We start from the raw sequence: 15,033 nt of genomic DNA on the forward strand, positions 1-15,033 counted from the left end.
CGAAACTTTGAGACATACAAAGATTGAAACTGTGGCCAAGGTTTCCTGGTTCCAAGGTACGAAATACGTATACCAAAAGACGTCGGAGATTATTGCCCAGTGCTATAGAGCCAAGAAGAGAAGTCATGGGGGATTTTGGCCTACGTTCTATTTTCGGTCAAGACATGCACGCGCAGTATTTCTTGGCTTTCGTCCAAGCATACCGACGTATATAAACATTTTGTCTCTCTTCGGAGCTTTCGTGTGGCTTACAATGAATGAGAAAAATAAACTTAATATGGACACTATTTTATTCGAAACATTCTCGCGCGTATTCGACTAAAGTATAAAATAGAAATCACCCGGGATGTTTCTTGAAAAAAAAAACGAGAAACAAAAAGGAAGAGTACAATCGTATTATTCTGCGGTTCAAAATTTTAGTCGTACCCAATCGGACGTAATTGGACGTAATTGGAATATTACACAATATTTTTTTTTAATACAAATTTTTTTTAGCCGCAATATTTTCTTATACGTGCAGCACGCGACAACTTTACGGCTATAGATTGTCGGAAACAAATGCGTTGTAAAAGTTAACGTGAAAAATAATTCCATTCGCAGATTGGAGTAGCGCCAAAATTAGCAAGAAAGGCGTAGACTCCGCGACTGTGGTGAACGCCAAAATATCTACACATGGAAAATTAGTGAAAACCCACTCAGTTATAGTAACTTTAATTCAATTTAGAATCTCTTGGTTGAAACTGAAATACATGAAGTCTAATTCTTATTCTAAGAAAGTAATGATGATTTAGTCAAGGACGACGTGGATGTTTGGACAGACGGGAAATTCTGCAACACGTGATCAGTATTAATATGTTTGGTATAGTAAGCACGAACGTCAGTGAAAAAATAGGTTTTGAAAATGGAATCTACGCAGAAAAAAATAGGTGCCAAAACATTATATCAATTACCTGGGAGCCTGGCTACCTAGATACCTGAAATCGTCGAATAATATACTCGCGATGATTTGATTTAAATTAGACGTGAAAGTTTCAGAATCACTACTACATGAGTTACAACATTCTGTAACTCTTCGGGATTGTAAGTAGGTACGAAAAAAATACATCAGCCTAAACTATGTGAATGTATAATTTATGCGACACGAATACGTGTAATTCCTATGAGTAACACACATAATTACTAATCCAAAAATGATCGAATCTAAGAAATTTGCTATTGGTGTAGGTGCTTGAATATGAGAAAAAAGAGTCATCTTCGATACTTGAAATTTTCCATTAGGTCAGCGAACCGGCATCGAATGCGTATGCACACGACAGATTTTTCTTAAAAATATCCCAGACCAGACGGACACTTTTCTTCTTATGACCTTAGACGACTCAACGTTTCTTTGTTTGATCTGAAAATCACAGGTTTTCAGCCTTTGCCAATTTCGCGAAATCTCCCAAATAATTTCTCGGTGTTTGTTGCCACATTCGGAACACCGAGCGCAATCCCCTGAACACAAACATTTTTCGCTCTGCGCAGTTAAACGGAAAACTTTTCTGATATACTTATAGTTTTTTTACTATCTACATCGACGGATTGTTTATCAGCTGTATAGCTCCCACACCGCTATATTGAAAAAAAAAATCCCGAATAAAAATTTAAATCGAACGCAAATAATATTTCGTTGAATTTTTTTCTATCTAAGATCTCACTTCCAATTCTCAACAGAGAAAACTTTCTCAATGAAGAATCCCGTGAGCAATTATTATTCCAGAATCGTTTTTCTGTCTTCATAATTACCAGCTAGTTTAATTTGTTTTTCCCGCTGCTGAACAAAGCGACGCGAAAAAGTCGCGCATCGCGGCGGGGCTTCATTCAAATTTGAACGTCTCTCAGAGTCTGGCGACTTCTCGGTAGGAGGCGTCGCGATCCCAGACGTTTAAAAACCTCATTCAAAAGAAAAAGTTGTAGCAAATTTGAAAACGCAATTAAAGTTATCAAGCCAACTGGCCATTCAACGCGCATTCGGATGCGTAGATAGCGTGAATTTTTGTAGTAAATACGCGTAAATTTCGCTCATCCACAAAGCACGCGCTATCTACAGAAGATGATGGAATTCAACCATATTAAAAAACCATTCAATTCAACGTGTTATGTATATAAAACAACATAATAACATTTGGCATTGTTTCAGTAATTAACACGTGTCGTTATCAAGCACTTCAAACAATTCGTATTTTTACGGTATATTTTACGCAGGTAGATATTTTTATAGGCATAGCGGTGATGAACGAGGATGCTTCAATTATCGCATAATCATCAAACTACTCGCAAATCAGCTCTTATATACTTACACGTTTTCAGCATACAGGTATACTTGGGAAATTATTGCGCAATGGTGTATTCATTCCAATAAGCACATATACGCTTATGTTACCATACTAACGTGCGTGTATAGGTATAAGTTACACAATTAATTAGGGCGCTTACACTCGAGTAGCAATTAGAAACTTGTGAAAGATTTCGAATAACTGGTGGCAATACCTGATACGATTGGAGGGGATTTATTTCGAGTAACTTGAATTTCAATTGAAACTTCAATGTCAGGAGAATTCGAAAAACGTCGATTACCGTTCGGTAATTTCTGCATAGGTACATTTTGCATGAAATTACAAATGACAATGTACACGCACCGGCGAAAATGTTTATCTGTGTTATTAGGAAGTATAAAAAATTTATTCCTCCAGCTAATTACAACCAACGTTTTTACGATAAAATGTAGCGTCATTTTAAACAGATGAGAGAAAGTTAGAGATAGTAAACTATACGACTATAGGAATGATAGCTGCAGTTATTTATAACATTTATAGCCCTTAGATCTGGAAATTCAAGTGTACACATATACCGTAGCATTCAAGACTTTTTTTATACGTTATATAATATAAAGCACACTCCTTACAACATGTCTTCGATTGATCCACTGGAAATTATCACATTTCATCGATCATCTATAATTCAGCGGTATGACAATAATCAGACGCATTAACATTTATCAAACGTAGATTCGTCGAGTTTAAACGTCCATCGGGAAGTCCGGATAAAACTTTTGTACAATTTTGTACAAAGAAAAACGAAAAAAAACGTCAAGTAGAGCACCAAGTAGTACAGAAAACTTACTCTGTATCAACTGTCATCCGTCTGAACCGTTAGAAAGGCAGATTTTCACCAGCTAAACGTACTCTTGACAAGATTTAAATCCAACTTTCTGCTAACTGAAAACATACAAACGATTCATAGGTATCTATGTAACATATACAATCCTTATTTTTCAACTAAACTGCGGTGCTGTAAAGGTAAGTATTTGTACGGTATATGTGAAATATTTTACATACATACATTTTCTACATCCGAAACGACTAGTCGTGGAAGTGTTCCGACAAAATAAAATTTATAAATAACTCCAACTATATCGGTTCAATGTCTGATATTTCCGGTGGTTTACACAAATATTATAGATATATAGATACATAAGTGTATTATATTCACCGATATAGAGGCAACGTGAAAACAAATCAAACGGTATACAAAAAATCAATGAACTAAAATAGAATGTACGTACGTACGTTAGTTTTTATGAAGCATTGATCATAATTCCATCATTACGTCTTCCAAATTGTTATATGTATGTACACAGACATGGTTGGGCAACATACCGAATTAATTTAAAATATACGTAAATAATTGTCACAATTGCGAATGTGCAGGAGGTAAAATAAAACTTTTAATTGGCTTTGAATTAGGCTTTAATCAAACCATGTATCTGTCAAACGTATACTTTTTAGTCAATGAACATACTTATGTGTTGCGAACACTTTTCTTTCCTTGGTAGAGATCTCGAATTTATTCGACCTAAAAGTTTCACAGGTTTAGAATAAAATTCCGAAATACTCCAAATAACGGACTACAGTATATAGTGGAGAAAAAAAAGATGTCAAAGCGAGTCAATTATCCGTCTTTTTTGAAATTCGTGATTGTTGAATTCTTTCGATAGAAATACTCACAATTAGCCGAAGATCTGTTGGAGGGACCAAAATTTGAATAGAAGTTTTTTCGAATCGATGAAATTCGATGAAATAATTGTTGATATACCTACGCTTAAAGAGTAACTTCTTTTCCCTTTTTTTTTCTTTTGATTCTTCCCAATTGAAAAAATTAGAAAACTCAATTCGTGTTTTACAATGTTTACCGAGATATGGATATACCTATGCATATAGCTTGTGTCAGCTGGATTTTGACAGGCTGCTCGGGCAGCTCTGCGTGATCCACGTGGCTCTCTAGCTTCCGCGGAATCGCGTATTCCATGTAGTTGTTTTCAAACAAAGACTGCGACCGGACAAAGTCAGCTGATCGGAGATGCATCTCTGGTGGGAGAGGGTAGAAGGCTTAAATACCACCGTCCGCCATTCGAACGCACCAGTACCAACTTCTATCTCTCAACGAAGCGTTGTATGGTTTTCCAAATCGAAATTCACTCTGGAGGCTAGCTAAAAACTAAATAATTTCCCGTACCCACATATTATCCCGCTGGAATTTTACGGGTGAAGATTTTTCAGGAGCCTGGATCCGGAGTTTGAGTTGCCGATTTTTGAAAACATAAATATAACAATAATAACAAATAACAATCTATAATCACATGGACTTAAAAACAAGGAATTAATTGTTCTCATTGTTTCGAACAGCGACAGATTTATGAAATAAACGAACAACAATTATACTTGAAGAAACAAAAAAAGTTGCGCAACTACAGCGCGGGAAGCTTCGTCGGAATATTGTAACATTGATATACCGCGGTACTGCTGAGTATTCATCAGGGACATCTCGATCGTTTGCAACGATATACTATTACGTAAACGTATCGTAAAACAGAAATATTTACGTTGTAATACACACCTGTACGGTATACCAAGTGAATCGAGTGAATTAATCATCCATCGGATATCACAGTGCATTGTAAATTCAGAGGAAGAAATAGGGAACCGTCAGAATGCAGCCCCCCGCGTATAACACCCAGGAAGTTCAACGCATTTCTCAGGAACAAGGCGAACAAAATGTTGCGATGGCAGTTTGCCTCCAACTGGCTGGAAGATCCATCATCAGAGTCGTATCGAGGTGCGAAGCTGCTCATGACAACTGTAATTTAGGTAAGATCATTAAAAATAGTCCGATCATCGTACTCGTATTATCATTCTGTTAACGAAACGATTACTCACACCGTATGAACCATAGAATTTCATGAGATCGGTACGATCTTCCGGAGCGCAGGAAACACCTTGGGAAATCTACATCGAGTCACTGCATGCACACAGTCAATCTGCAATCGTTACATCAGAATAATATATGCCCAATTAAATTGAGAGTACAAGTGGATTATGCCAGGTCCTCAATTAAGGCGTTGCCAAAACGCGTTACACGCTGTGCAATGATTTCATACCGTTAACCCCCCTATATGTTTTCACTTATTTAATTATTCGTTCATTAATTTTTCTTCACACTTACTAAACAACGGGGTTTTTTCCCTTCGTGATACTTTACCGAACGCCTAATAACTTTGATCCATTACTATTTGAGGACAGACGTTCTCATATTAATTAAGGCGCAATAATCAATTTCCAATCTTGTTTGTTGTATACTTGTATATACCTCGTCGAGATTGCACACGCGGTATCTTCGGATCTATAACGTAAATAAAACTTTGCAATTCCGTTTAGATAATATTTCTAGACTTTCATTTTGGACAATTTTTCCGTCTCCAAATTTATGATTCACTAGAGTGAGATGAAGAGCGAAACAGAGCCTGGTATCGTAGATACCGTGCATACTCATACACGAGGTGCTTATCTGAAATTTCATCAATTTATGCGTAGTTTTCATCAAAACATAACAAAGTCTTCCTATTGTTTATTTGTTTATTATCGACAACACACGCCACGAGCGCACTTGAACTCTAATCTTGAGCCTTAGCGTTATTACTCATATACCTGTAAGGGTTAGCATGCCGAGCATTCGTGTGATTGTATATTAAAATATAAAAAGAAAAAAATCAAATTTATCGTTCGATATATAATAACGATAGCAACTGCTATTCGCGACGGATGACAAATACATTCACATTCGACAAATTTGAAAGTCACGGCAACTTCGCGGGAATCTGGCCAAGCTTTTGAACTGCAGATGCGATACACGCTACACATATATATTCACAAATATATACTCGGTGGCGGGAACATACGAATCGATGCTCAGCATCCCAATTGTTGATACGTCAGAGGAGAATTGGGTATAAAATTTTCGAAGAGAAAAAAAATATTTATATTAAACGCGGTTAGTCCATAATTTCCTGTAATTAATCCCGTTTATCATTTCGCATTTCATACCTGAACGTTCACCGTATACCTAATCAAACAGAAAATTGGTGTTCGACACATCGAATGATTTATTGAAATATTTATAAGACGTGGGTTTGGAACGTTGAAAAGTGAGCATGAAACTTGAACGGGTACACAGGTGTACGACGATGCAAGCATATCTATGCGAAATATAATCGAGGCGCGGTTTATATTCCCTGCGCTCGAACGAAAGGCTGGTAATTGTAATTTGGACGGTTTTCAAAAATTAAAATTTACCATCGACTCAGCGCCGCGTAGATTCAACAAATATACGCAGATATCGGTAGTCGGGAAAATACTTTGTACTTCCTGGATCGAACAAGGTCCGGGCCTTGCCTTAACCATAGTTGGAAAGATTTGAGACCTTGCCCGATGCCTTTGCCACCATTTTTAATTCACCTTAATGCCTGACGATGATGACTCACGTGTACGCGTCTCGGTCAGGAAACTACTGTAAGCGAGTATTATTGGTATACGACTAGATACGTAAATCATAGGTGGATGAGGTTGTACACTTGTACGTGCTTTTGTACATACATTACGTATAGAGACATGGCTGGATTATACGTATACCCGGTAGACACGAATGTCGTGCAGATGGGAGCGTGTTTAATATAAATATGTATATCTTTGGTGAGAACAAATGCAACGCGATGATCTTCCTGTTATTAGAAATGAAATGAAAAGGAGATTTCTAATCGGACAGCGGCGAAAGTGCGCCCGAGAAAACGGGTTCTTGAACTTTTATAATACATGTGTAACATGTATACATATTTCCAAGAGTTATATACATATAGGTGTATGCCGTACAATAACGGGACTAACTTTTGCTGCGGTAATCGAGGGAATAAAAAATTCAATGCATCATCTGCTGTGAGATTGTATATCTGTAGACATATTTGCGCGTTAGATTTTAGAGGATATCCGAATCCCATATAGATCTTCTTTGTTTGTTGAAAGCGCAAGAGTCACAATTCGCGTTGAAGTCTCCCGCGGGCGCACATGACCAGCTGACCGGTTGTTTCGCGCCCACGCTTTGAAATTATATATCTACGCAATACTTTCTACCTAGTGTGTGAATATGTGTGCATTTTAAACGTGCATATAGGAGTATACATGTACCTATGCAACGACCAATATCCGTGAATCTGCACAATAAGGTTTGCGTATGCTACTAATTTGAACATAAACGTGTATCCGGATAATCTTTCAGAGTAGAGCTTTACGCTTTTGCGTTGCCAAACTTTTTACGGAATTTTACCCAAGAAAATAAAAGCTCATACGTCAAGTTGTTTCCGGGACATTAATTATATTGCGTTAATACTTGCCAGCTTGGTTACACACATACGTACTTCATGAACGTACAAGTATACGTACTCGCATGCGAGTATTGGTCAGTTTGTCTCAAGTACAACTAGTAAAAGTGCCGCTCCAACAAGCCGGAGCAAACAACCGCGTGGTAAAAGACGAATAGTTCACATGATGGCAAAGTGCGCGGCAACGACAACGGAAACGGATACTTTCAATTTAGAATCTAAAATTATAACCGAAAACTTGAGTTCGTTTTTATGGGTAGGAACCTGCGACTTCAAATATACGATTATCAGAATTCACTCGTTCCAAAAATCGGATTTACAAGATTTTTTACTCCGAAACAAAGGGGAAAACTTGCAGAGAATTAGTCATGACTCGAGTCAAAGGCTTGAGTGTCGTCTTTCCTTTGTTTTATTTTTCTCGCATGCTCATAATATTCTACGTCTAATTGTACGTGTTGTACGCATAGAAACGATTCCTCGTTTAGAGATTTCGTAAGACGTACATAACAAGCATTCGGAATTTATAATTAATAAATAAAATCGGAAATTTTCAGCAATTTCTTCATTTCACACGTAGACATGTCAAATCTGCGCATATTATTAAGAATAATCGAAGATCAGATTTGACGGGTCGATCGATAGATTCGGAGTGTGTTCTAAGACTGCACTTTGTGCATGCAGAGCTAGAAAAGATCAACAATCCAAAAATAGAGAACAGGCCTTGGCAGTGCAGCGATTAGATGTATTCTACATTCCGTTTGGAAAACATTTTCTCTTCTCATTTATTTCCTGTCGGGCGTAGTAACTATGTAGTAGTTGTGTAAATAAAGTTTGATTGTAATTTCAGGAAATTTAGTTGTGGATAAAATCTCGTTGTTCTTGCCTGGTACACGGTAGGTGTTGTGTGCACAATTCGAATTCCTCGTTTCTATTACAATTCAACCTGCAGGACCCTGATGATGAAAAATATTACATACAGATATACACCAATACCAAGTGGACGATAAATACAAAAGTCTTTAGGTATACATACCTGTGTGTAAGCATATAATACAGGGCGACACCATAAAAGGAAGGATAGCCTTAAATGGTAGCTTGCTATAAGGCCCTAAGGCCTTCCAACTACGCACTCACGCACGCACGCACGCGGGAACAGAATGGATCTTGGCAAAAACCAATCTGGCTTCCAGGTTTCGAGTCGCCTCTGCAGCAGCCTTATAAACGAGATACTGTAGCAGCCCAACTCGTTTTATTACTGACTCACTGTGCATTGTATAAAAAATGAAAAGATGCAAAGGAACATCGAATGTTAGAAATATTTGCGGATAAAGAAATAAGCGTCATTATATCGTTGAGGAAAACAATTTAATACGAGGCGCTAGATTAATGGATTGTTCAAAGTTACTGTACACTGGCAACAAAATGGCGGCAGGAATCTACTATAGGTGTATTTGATATTCGGTATATTCTGTATGCTTCTTTAAAATGAATTCAAAATTGAGAAACCATCATCGCGAAAGTTTTATAAACTTCACAATTTCGGGTATAATATCCTTTCGTATACCCTCGTGAATTTATCTTGTATACTATATGAACGTAAAATAGTTTGGAGAAGATAGATATTCCATACATCTACAGCGTAGATTAGAAAACATGCCGTTATTCCATGGTCATGATATTATATTTCGTAAGAACCGCGCCGGGAATGGTATAAGTATACGATATACATATACATATGTATTAATAGACATAAAAATCCTCATATTGCATAAGTTTCTGTGATGTTACATATGTTTTGATTCTCTAGATTGGAAATTCATTCGGATCGTTGGCCTTGTTGCGAAACTGTACATATTTATATTATGTATACTATAATAATTCATGCGTGTACATTTTTTATACTTTCTCGCCCTATATAACTTCCGCATTTATTATAGTACAGAATGTTGATTTTTAACTTCCTAGACGATGTCAAGGGAACTGAGATTATTTTTAAAGGGGCGCGTAAAAATAAATTTACTTATACACTTATATACCACACGCACGTGTAAATAGATTTTGTATACGCGTATACACCTATATGTATGATTTGTCATATGGGCTATTCCACTTCGAATTTTTAATCCTTTCATTAGAATGTTCAATATCATTATCGTGGTACTTCTGGACAATTGAAAAATGTGTGCATCAATTCTTATGATGTCGTACAGAAAACCACGGTGCTCTTTTTCATCTTGTTCGTAATCTAAATGAAATAGAGGATCCTGCAGATTTTTTCTTGAGAGCCTACACATTCGTGGAAAAAATGACGACTCTCATACGTCTTTTTGACATTTCCCCCGAAAATTGAAAAAGAAAAAACCTGGTTGCATTGACATTGAATGCCCCTTAGAAATTTGTCCCTTTAAATGTATGGGTAAATCCGCGCCGTCTATACTGAAACATGACGTTGCTGCATTTCCCTCGCTGAGTAGTAGCCAAGATGGCGCACGCGGTAACACGAGTGGTGCTACGGTGCGAAAAAGCGCAGGAAGACGAGCATTTGGGTAATTGATAAATAATTAAAATTCATCGAAGTTTGATAGTGGAGCAATTAGACGTTTGTCAGTGATTCAGTTTTTCAAAATCGTGCATTATTTCGTGTGAAAATTGAGTTTCAGCAAAGGCGGGGCTGGTCTCTTTGTAACTTGTTTGCGTGCTGCAGGTGCGCGGTGCAACAATCGGCCGACTGATTCTGTTCGTAAAATTTGACAGAGAATCGCCTCTGATCGCATATGAAAATTTCAACGAACGAATATCCGGTCCATATATAACGTAATCTGTACTGACGTTGGGTATTTCACAACACACATAGTACAATACTCAAAACGCCTAACATCAGAGCGTTTGATAAACGAATAAATGGGTTGACCTATATTTCTACGATTCGAATCTGGGTCAGTATTGATGTACAGGATGTCAAATACTTCCAAGGACCAACCAACTTCCCCGAGATTTTTAACAAAGAGCGCGAACGCATTTTCAAACCAACCACCTACACAACGTATTTTCATGATTGCATGTATCAACCGACTTTTATTTCTTTTGTAGATATCCAGAGACCGACAAATGCTTATTATTACGATTATCCTCTGACCTACAATTAAGGTGCAGTCCCTACACATATATGCCTAGCGTAGTTATCGAGTGACCCAGTTTCCTTCTTTATGGAACGAAGTGCAACAAAGAGGGATGACAGACGCAATTCAATCCCATAAAAAAATATTTTGATATTCACTTCATCACGATTTCTTCATCGTTCATTACATTTAATAATAAGTACATACATATAATCTTTTCAAATATATTGTTCAGCGAAGTATTAGTTAAAAAATGGTATCATTTTTAATATAGATGTATACCTGTTTCATTTGTGCGCCACATTTTGATTTTTTCCACAATACATTTCATTCAAGACCCAGCAGATCTCCGAGGATGGAGACCCGAGCTATATCCCTGCATTCGCTAATTAGTTATATCTTTCTAGATTTACATAAACAAAGTTTCTCAGGTGGAAATCGTATAAAGTACTGTAGGAGAAAGCGTGAACTGGTGTATTCGCGAACACATAAAATTCACTTTCAAAGAGATTGTTGCACGCACTTATATTATACAGGTATACGGGTGACTCATTATTAAAGGAATTATCTAATTAATTGTAATGCTACTTTATCCGGTCAACTGATATTGTATGAGTAATTACATTAATAAATCTCTCATACAAAGAAATTAAACCAAGAAAAAAGAACAAAAAAAAAATACTTTGACAATTGCCATTATTAACATTTCTAATGCAATAATTGGAAATTGTTCTACGCACATCATAGGCTTTGATCGTATTGTATACCAGCGTAATTCTGAGAAGACTTCTTCGTCAAAAATGACCCATAGCGTTACCGAAAATGCTGTGACCGCAATTTTCAATTCAAACAAAAAAATCGATCCGAATAAACGTTGTACGACCTGTAGATATATTTATATTGTCGACGATACCTGGTCTCTGAATAAAAAAAAAAACAATATTTTACCTGTTTCAGATTTGTCCGAATGTGAGCTGATGCAAGTACCAGATGCAGTTTACCACTTAATGCGGCACACCGAACTCAAGAGATGCAACCTATCCGGAAATGATATCACGAAAATCCCGCCTAAATTTGCCCTTAAGTTTTCACTGATAAACGGTACGTCATATAAGCGTCAACGTCTCGACGATACTGTCCAAGCATGGATCACTAACAAGAATAACAAAATATTAGTTTAAGAAAGCAAAGTCATTCATAATAGGATTGATAATACTTGGTATTCGACGTAAATAAGAACCATTCATGAATTTATAGGAAAAGAAAGATCAATGAATACCTATATATTTTTCAATACTTATGACGTACAGATGAATGGAGATCGCGCATTGTAGATATACTGAATCGAATAGATAAAAACTTCGCGATTCACCAGACCGGCAATGAACGATGATGAGGTTCATTGTTAGAAAGTATGCAATTTTTTTATATACTGAGCTGAGACAATCAGTAAACATAATGAAAATGTTAGAATCGTTACCTGATCATGAATTTGAACCTCCGACGATTGTTATCATAATATAGATTATCGCACTCGAACTGTCAAAATAAATGTGATAAAATGCAAATTTTTTTGTTGAGAATCTGAATACGCTAATCGGAGGTAATGAATAATATTTGATATAGAATATTGTGTCTCGAATCTGTCAATCAATATAGTAGAAATCACGAAAAATGGCTCCACATTAGCTGCAACTCCATGATATCTGAAGTCGGCGCGAGACGCCTGATAGCCGAATCCAGCGATAAGGTGCGATATGAAATGAAAACATTCTTAGGGAATATTTTTTATCCTCCCTGGGCGATACGGACAATTTATACCGATATCATAGATATGCCGATATGTAAATTACAGAGATTCGCTCTGGATTATGATCGAGAAAGAATTCATTTTCATAAAACAGCTTGCGATCGGTTCGCCAATAATTGTCGCTAATCGACTAATCTTCTGTTTGCGAAAAAAAAACAGAAAAAAATTGTTTGAGAATTGAGTGAAAACCCCTAAGGGATGCGAGGGAACAAAAATAGGAGATTATTATTCCAATTTCGAAATTTCAGAACTGAACCTGAGCCACAACCAAATGAGCAAACTTCCCGAAGAACTTTCGGAATTGCAAGCCTTGAAAAGGCTCGATATTTCTCACAATGCTTTTATCGCGTTGCCACCTGTTACATGCAGAATACCTCAGCTGGAACAACTTCTCGCCAATGATAATTCCATCATAGGTGAGGGAATAGAATACGGAATAATTAAGAAGTCACAAATAATGAATGATTGTTATAAAAGAAAATATTCACTTATTTGCGCAGATGTTGACGTGGAAAGATTGAGGCATGCTCCCGCTCTGGAATTCATCGATCTTCAAAATAATCCCCTGACTACACGGGTGCACGATCTACTCCAAACATTGATTGAAGTAAAAATCGAGCTTACTCCGCGAGAACACGAAGAATGGGATGATTTAACGGTTTGAAAAACTGCTACGTGTTATAACACCAATGAGAAGCAATTTCTCTTAAAAAGTAAAGAAACGAGGATAATTGCTTTTCGTGAAGCTCGTTTACCTCGCGCTTTCGTTTGATTGAGATTGCTCGATGGCTCTGATCTTACAATTTAGCAAAACGTGGGCGGGACGATGTGCGAATTATACATAGCAAAAAGTATTGTGTACAGTGAGAACAGACTGACAAAATAATGGTGCGGGATATACGCCAAAGTGATTATTTTTTTTTTTATATATATATATTTTTCTCCTTACCTTTTTCTTTTTCATCAGTTCTAATTAACATTTGGATAACTCAACCGTAGAGCACCCTTGCAGGAATATCGCTGTAGAATTTCAGATGTTTTCACTCGCATCTATATACACATATAGATATATACATATAGATATATATACCTACAAACCTGTATACATGTATAATCAAACTGAAACATAACAAGTAGTTCTTCATCTCGAATTGTATGATGTTCTAAAATTAAGATATCAAATTACTGTGATTATACTTTATAAGACATTGTAATTTCCCATTTTGTTTTCTCTTACTTGACTTATTTTCCGACTAACAATTTTACTAAACACGCTAGGATTCTTGGAAACGAGATATCGAGTGCTAAAAAAATGCAAGTTATATGTTTTCGAAGTCAGATTTATCTGCTGTTTTATTGACTCATTAATCTGAATTACTGTAAGAGCATCAAAATGAAAAACAATAATCCCATTCAAGTGAAACGGTATGATGAGAGAAACCAGAAGACTTGAACTCATTTTAAGCCAATAATAACGAACAGAGAAGTAAGAATAATATTAACACTCACAGTATATCTCAATTGCTTTACTAATTTGAGATTCCTGCCAAATATTAAAATATCAAATAATACTAATACGACTGACGAAAAATAAGGAGCAAAAAAAAGAAGAAATTATAAATCCATATAACAATCAAATGCGGGACGTGACAAAATAATTTGTTAGCTAACACACCGCAGCTGTGTTCTTACAAGGGTGTGATGTATTATATATATATTGTATTGAAATCCTAATATTACTTTTCGCTAACCCCGGTTTTAACTTATATAAGACGAGATTTTTTCTATGACGGAAGTATTTGATATTCAGTTGATCGTTGAACTGTCTGACTGCCAATTTCAATAATTGAATAAATAAATTAGGTGGTAATCTGCTGAATGCAGTTACTAGATTAATTTAATAGTTCAGGGTGAATACTTTACAGCGCAGGTCAAAGAGCATCGAAGTCTTTGGCCTTCGATAACCGCCCTGCATGTTAAAAGCATTTTTGTGATTTAGACAGATTATTGCAGCCTTGTGCCGAAATGTTGAAGCATTATTTGTATTTAATTTCTAAACGTCTATACTGCATAAACATTGTATCCTATATTTGAAAAAACCTTGTATTACTCTGTATTTCGATCTAGTCAATTGTCCGATTGGACGTTGCAATACATTTTATGAAACAAACGGATCTGTTATTTCCATTTATATAAGTCACTTTCCTCGCCACAAATTATTACCAACAACGAAATGGGGATCTTTGGATTAAGTTTCCCGACGAACTCAAAGGGATTACTTATCAAAGGCAATCGCCAAATTTTTTTTCAGATACCAAGTTCGATAAAAGGCCAGTTTCTGTTCAACGGCAATGAAT

At 36.4% G+C, this 15,033-nt stretch overlaps 1 protein-coding gene and 1 long non-coding RNA gene across 3 annotated transcripts; one reads left to right on the forward strand and one right to left on the reverse strand.

Moving 5' to 3' along the window:
* Window positions 1-4,473: 4,473 nt before the first annotated feature.
* LOC105683974 (leucine-rich repeat-containing protein 40) lies at window positions 4,474-14,846 on the forward strand. Of its 2 annotated transcripts, none has more exons than XM_012397001.3 (4): window positions 4,474-5,186; window positions 11,824-11,967; window positions 12,925-13,092; window positions 13,177-14,846. In XM_012397001.3, the coding sequence occupies exons 1-4, from the start codon at window positions 5,030-5,032 to the stop codon at window positions 13,338-13,340; spliced, it is 633 nt and encodes a 210-aa protein (XP_012252424.1). In that variant the 5' UTR covers window positions 4,474-5,029; the 3' UTR covers window positions 13,341-14,846. The 2 variants fall into 2 exon arrangements, with proteins under 2 accessions (XP_012252424.1, XP_020707732.1); XM_020852073.2 differs by lacking the exon at window positions 4,474-5,186 and adding an exon at window positions 10,148-10,293.
* LOC125499849 lies at window positions 5,037-5,681 on the reverse strand. Its single transcript, XR_007276870.1, has 3 exons — window positions 5,542-5,681; window positions 5,258-5,356; window positions 5,037-5,175 (listed from the first exon to the last, which is right to left on the reverse strand). It is a non-coding gene; the product is annotated as an uncharacterized LOC125499849 (long non-coding RNA).
* Window positions 14,847-15,033: the final 187 nt, after the last annotated feature.

This window comes from Athalia rosae, chromosome 2 (genome assembly GCF_917208135.1).
Source record: "Athalia rosae chromosome 2, iyAthRosa1.1, whole genome shotgun sequence".
NCBI classification, from domain to species: Eukaryota; Metazoa; Arthropoda; class Insecta; order Hymenoptera; family Athaliidae; genus Athalia; species Athalia rosae.

Coding starts and splice junctions, on each gene's coding strand:
- LOC105683974 (XM_012397001.3), top strand. CDS start 5,030: ATGCAGCCCCCCGCGTATAACACCCAGGAAGTTCAACGCATTTCTCAG. Junction 11,968..12,924: donor TAAGTTTTCACTGATAAACG/GTACGTCATATA, acceptor TCGAAATTTCAG/AACTGAACCTGAGCCACAAC. Junction 13,093..13,176: donor CAATGATAATTCCATCATAG/GTGAGGGAATAG, acceptor TTATTTGCGCAG/ATGTTGACGTGGAAAGATTG.